Source organism: Mus caroli, chromosome 11 (assembly GCF_900094665.2).
Source record: "Mus caroli chromosome 11, CAROLI_EIJ_v1.1, whole genome shotgun sequence".
NCBI classification, from domain to species: Eukaryota; Metazoa; Chordata; class Mammalia; order Rodentia; family Muridae; genus Mus; species Mus caroli.
In genome coordinates this window covers 68,057,296-68,063,105 of record NC_034580.1, presented here as the reverse complement: position 1 = coordinate 68,063,105, position 5,810 = coordinate 68,057,296, and the positions used below count along the sequence as shown (strand labels likewise).

General features: G+C 37.4%; 1 protein-coding gene across 2 annotated transcripts in view; it reads right to left on the bottom strand.

The window, feature by feature from the left end:
* The window catches only part of Spata22 (spermatogenesis associated 22), an 18,933-nt gene continuing 13,123 nt past the window's right edge, over positions 1-5,810 (bottom strand). For both annotated transcript variants that reach the window (XM_021177670.2, XM_021177669.2), the window contains exons 7-9: positions 2,564-2,687; positions 1,683-1,780; positions 1-657 (exon numbers count right to left, since the gene is read on the bottom strand). In XM_021177670.2, the coding sequence (XP_021033329.1) occupies positions 466-657; positions 1,683-1,780; positions 2,564-2,687 (414 nt within the window). In that variant the 3' untranslated portion in view covers positions 1-465. The remainder of the gene's footprint in view (positions 658-1,682; positions 1,781-2,563; positions 2,688-5,810) is intronic.

The window sequence follows — 5,810 nt, the reverse complement described above, 5'->3', positions numbered from 1 at the left end:
GCAAATACAGAAATTTATCTTCTTAGAAAAAAAAAAAAAACGTTTCGCATTTACCAAGATTAGCTCTACTCTGAAATGCACAGAACAACAAAATAATCCATAGCTACACAAAAGAAAATTGTGGTTCTGAGAGGTAAAAGAGAATAGAAAGTAATTGTTGGTGGATGTGCATTCTTCTGGAGTGATGACATTGTTTGCATCTAGATAATGGTAATGGTTGCATAACTTGGTAAGCATACTAGAAACTTAAATTATACAATTTAAATGGTGGTTTATCCAGCATAGCTCAATAAAATTTCAAAATTAAAAAAACCTAGCTATGTTGTTTTGGTCAAAAATATAAGAAAAGTTTTACTTTTATAAAAAGAACTGAAATACAAAAACAAGAGTGATAAAACCATGCAAGTGGTAAAGTAATGACAGCAAATGCTCCTGCTCATACTGTGTAATTCCCTTTGTCACTATTTACATTTCATTCATTACTTTAGTATGATACTTCATCTCAGCATCTGCAATTGTAACAAATGCTTGGAAAGTCTTTTGTTCAGAAGCAGATGCTGGTCTGACAGAAACACACTTGAAAATGTTCTTGTCTGGGTCGTAGTGTCCAACACATCTGTGAACTCGGCCTCTAATCAGTCTTGGAAGTTCACGATCCTGTTTTTCAAAAATAAAAGTCAAAAATTAGTTATTGCATCATCTAAAGCTTGATGTTTAACATAATAAGATCAATTAAGTTGATGATCATATTGGTCAAATATGATCAATGAATCACCCTGAATGGTATTACAATATCATTATCTCTGTTACTTACAAAATCATCAGGCATGCACAGGTAACCTGTCACAGAGGGATGGCCCTGTCCTGGATAGGGTGTCTAATGAACTAGCAAGAAGTTGCTTCATGGAACATTTAAGAATCCTCCCCATGGAAGGAGTTACAGAGACAAAGTTCAGAGCAGAGACTGAAGGAACAACCATCCAGAGTCTGCCCAACTTGGGAATCCATCCCATAAACAACCACCAAACCCTGACACTAAGCAGATGCCAACAAGAGCCTGCTAGCAGAAGCCTGATATAGCTATCTCCTGTGAGGCTCTGCCAGTGCCTGGCAAATACAGAAGTTGATGCTCACAGTCATCCATTGGATGGAGCACAAGGTCCCTAATGAAGGAGCTAGAGAAAGTACCCAAGGAGCTGAAGGTGTCTGAAGCCTCATAGGAGGAACATCAATATGAACTAACCAGTACCCCCAGAGCTCCTTGGAACTAAAGTACCAATCAAAGAAAACACATGGTGGAACTTGTGGCTCTAGCTGTATATGTAGCAGAGGATGGCCTAGTCGGTTATCAATGGGAGGAGAGGCCCTTGGTCCTGTGAAAGCTCTATGCCCCAGTATAGGGGAATGCCAGGATCAGGAATAGGGAGTTGGTGGGTTGAGGAGCAGGGGTTGGTGGGGAGAGGATAGGGGATTTTCGGAGGGGAAACTAGGAAAGGGGATAACATTTGAAATGTAAATAAAGAAAATATCTAATAAAAAGAAAAAAAAAGAATCCTCCTAATAACGGCTCATGAATTATGTACTCTTTTTGCTAACAGAATTTCTACTGCAATAGGACTATGGTCTATAGTTTCATCTTTTGTTAGCATAGGCACTGAAAATTAACATGTTAAAATACTCACAATTTCATAAAATACACATGGAAGAATATTTTTCCCATCTCTCATAAGAAAAGTCTTTGAATAATGTGGGCCAGGTGTGACAGCTGAATCCAGGACAGCTAATCAACATTAAAGTGGGGAAAGGAATATAGATAAACATAAATAAAATTTAACAAAGAATTTGGTTATTTAAATGTCATCCCATAACATCTCTTCCAGTTTTACTTATACAGTGGTGTTTTACAGAGGAATATTGTGTGTTCTGTAGACTGCATGAATTTTAGAGCCATAACAACAATAAAATGCACTATAACAACAAATAAGTATCATAGTTTAATGAAAACAACATTGAATTAGAATTCTACTGTCAGGTCTTCAGCTTAATACTATCTTATGACATTGTTTAAACTTTATTTGTTTTATTTTCTAAAATGAAATATATTCATGTACAAAATGTTCATCTCTTAAAGCTGTTTCTTCATCTATAAAATTTAAGTCCTAATTCACATTTAACTCCATGAATTTTATCAAATGGTGTTATTCATCCATTTAATAACCATCTCCTGAGTACTGAGAGTAGACATCTGTTATTTTGAAGACAACCTAAATTTCCCCTAATATACATAATCTCCTTTTTCCAATTTGTATTTTCTTCATGATATCCTAGGTATTCCTAATGGCATTAAAAATATCCAAAATAAAGCCGGGCAGTGGTGGTGTATGCCTTTAATCCCAGCACTTGGGAGGCAGAGGCAGGAGGATTTCTGAGTTCGAGCCCTGCCCGGTCTACAAAGTGAATTCCAGGACAGCCAGGACTATATAGAGAAACCCTGTCTCGAAAAACTGAAAAAAATTCCAAAATAGTAAGTATTATTGAAGTATTCTTAAAATATTATACCTACCCAATATTTCAAAAAGAAGTACAGTTTTCTGCACATGTGCTCGCCAATACTTCATACTTTCAATAACTGCAGAAATAATTCTTAAAGAATTATCTTTTTCCTTTAACTGATGCAAGGTACCTTCCTTTCAGGAAAAAAAGCATAGCATTAGAAAAGTGTTTCACTTTACTCATTATACTCTTTGATCTATGCCAAGTCTAGCTATTGGTCATGCAGACTTTATATGCCTTAGTACAGGGGAACGTCAGGGCCAAGAGGTGGGAGTGGGTGGGTGGGTGGGGGAGTGGGTGTGGGAGGGTATGGGGGACTTTTGAGATAACATTGGAAATGTAAATGAAATAAATACCCAATAATAAAAAAATAAGTAAGTCTGTAGAATGTGTAAAAAGAACCACTAAAAGTTACAATGCAATTAAATCCCCAAATTAAACCCATCATTACATTTCACTGCATTATAGAGTTAAAACCAGAATATACTTAAAATAAGAAGAGAATCACGGAGTCAGAGAGATGGCACAGTGGGCAAGGCACTTGCCATATAAGCCTCCTGACATGAATTTGATCCCCAGAATTCATGAAAAGATGGAAAGAGAAAAACAACTCCACAAAGTTGTCCTCTGACCTCCACAAATACTTCCCCTACCCACATCATACACACAATAATAAGTAAAGTGTTAAAAGATTTACTTATATTGCTATTCATTTGCTCCATTAACTTTCTCCTCCACTGAATAAGCATTACATGCCAGCACCTTTACAAACAGTAAGTAAAAGAATCCCTATGCACACTGTAAACAGATTGATTCATTCATTCACTTAACCGGTACCTTTTTAAAACTGAAGAAAAATAAGCATAAAAGTAGAAGGGGAACAAAAGGTGGAGAGGGGAAATAAGTATGAATGATGCAAATATAATTTTCATAATGAAACCCTCTACTTTGCAGCATAATATACACTAATAAAAAATTTAATTGCGTTTGGGGCATCCAATCTGTGCCAAAGCTACTCAAGAAACAGCAGTGAGCAAACAAGCAGGCATAGTGGCACATACAGGAGGCAGAAATAGGTGGATTTCTGTGAGTTCAAAGACAACCTGGTCTACATAGCAGGTTCCAGACCACCCTAGTGAGTGCTGCATGGTGGGACCCTGTCTCAAAAACAAGAACAATGATGATGACGATGATGATGATATATCTTCACATTTCTAATCTAAAACAGTATTCATCGAATGAGTAAATAAGAATAATAAAACATTAGAAATCGTTATCATCTGTGCATAAAAATAATAGAATGAAAAGACAGAGACAGGGTTTATCATTTTAAGTGGGTAGTTAAGTGGGGGCAAAGACTAGCACATGTAAAAGTCCTGAAATAGAAAAGTTCTTGCATTTTTTGTACTTTGTATTTTTTTTAGCAGTCTCAACTGACCTGGACCCCCAAGATCTCTCAGACACTGAGTCACTATCCAGGCAGCATACACCAGCTAATATGAGGCCCCTGACACATATTAGCAGAGGACTGCCTGGTCTGGCCTCAGTGAAAGAAGATGCACCTAACCCTCAAGAGACTTGAGGCCCTCAGGAGTGGGGAGGCCTGATGGGGTTAGGGTGGAGGTAGGGATATCCTCTTGGGGACTGGGGTGGGGGAGAATATGGAATGGGGAGCAGTTGGGGGGCAGACCAGGAAGGGGATAAAGTCTGGACTGTAAAAAAGGATTAAAGAATAAAAGAAGATAAATTTTAAAGAAAAAAAGATTTATTTTCTTTTATGTGTATAAGTGTTTTGTATGTATATTTATATATGTAGGTACCTTGTGCCCACAGAACAAGACTTTCAGAATGTTGTGAGCCATTGTGTGGGTGCTGGGAAGAAAGTCAAAGTCCTTCAGAAGTATAGCCAGTGCTCTTAACTACCAACTATCTCTCCAGCACCATACTTTATGGACTTTTTAAGATCTGAAAACAAGCCTTTAATCCCAGCAATTGAAATACAGAGGTAGGAGAATCTCTATGAGTTTGAGGCCATCCTGGTCTATATAGTGAGTTCAGGGCAACACAGTGAAACCCTATCTCAAAGCAAACAAAAATACTAACTTTCAAGGGTTAGAGCACAATTTTCTTTTGGGGAATGAGAGTTGTAAAGAGTACCTAATGAAACTTTTTTCCAAAATTTCCCTATCTTCTCCCTCCTAAGCAAGATTTGAATATGCCTCCTTGAAGATGACTGCCACAGTGAGTCATTGTTACTAAGGTGACAGTGTCATATCATTCTGTGTACAAGGTAACATGGTATTGAGAATCTCTATAAAATATGCTATATTTCCAGAAAAACAGAATTTGCCCTAAATTCTTGCTAAAATCAATGATGTCCAGATTATGGTCAGAACAAATGCCAGAGTACTTAAGCACTCTGTAAGAAGTTGAAAGAGCAGTGAGAGAAAAATAAAATTGCTAAGACCATGAAAACTAGGCCCATAGAGGGACACAGACATTGAAAAAAGGAAATCTCCACCTCTCCTCACATTGACATCCTCCCAGTGACTCCTGTTGGCTGAAGGCAGAAAACAAGGATCCCAAGGTGAGGCACCAGGTAGGACCATGCAGCCTGCCAGAACACAAATATTCACAGAACAATAATCCACTGGGTCTTGTGGTGAGGTGTGAGAGAGAAGATAACCTGCACATGTGTAGAAAACATTTCAAAGAACAATCAGAAATACAGCTTAGTAAAAGGTACATGCTCTCTAGACTATAAATCAAAGCAGAGATATACTGTAGTATTCACCATATTCACCCCAGCGTGAAGAGTTTTAGATGAGCAGCACTTTTCAATATGATGTAGAAGGCAAGAAAGGCAGAACAGGACCAGATTATAAAGCAGAAGTCAGCAAACTATGGCCTACATCCCAAGTCTAACCTAACCCACTATTTCTATCAACTTCTACTGGACCACAGCCATGCTCATTCATTAATGTGCTATCTCTGGCTGCTTCCAAGTTACAACAGCAGAATTCAGTCTTGTAGTAAAATAACTGCAGCAAAGACAGAATGATCTATAAAACCAAAAATGTTATGTGGCACTTTGCAGGACAATATTTCTGATATCTTTGGGGAGGGGGGAAATGACATAATAAAAAGCATGGATTATTTCTACAAGCAATGGATAAACTATTGTTACTTTAATAATTAAAAGAGTAGAACCAGAATCCAGTAAGAAATTCTAGAGTCATGATAAAAAAAAAAAAAAA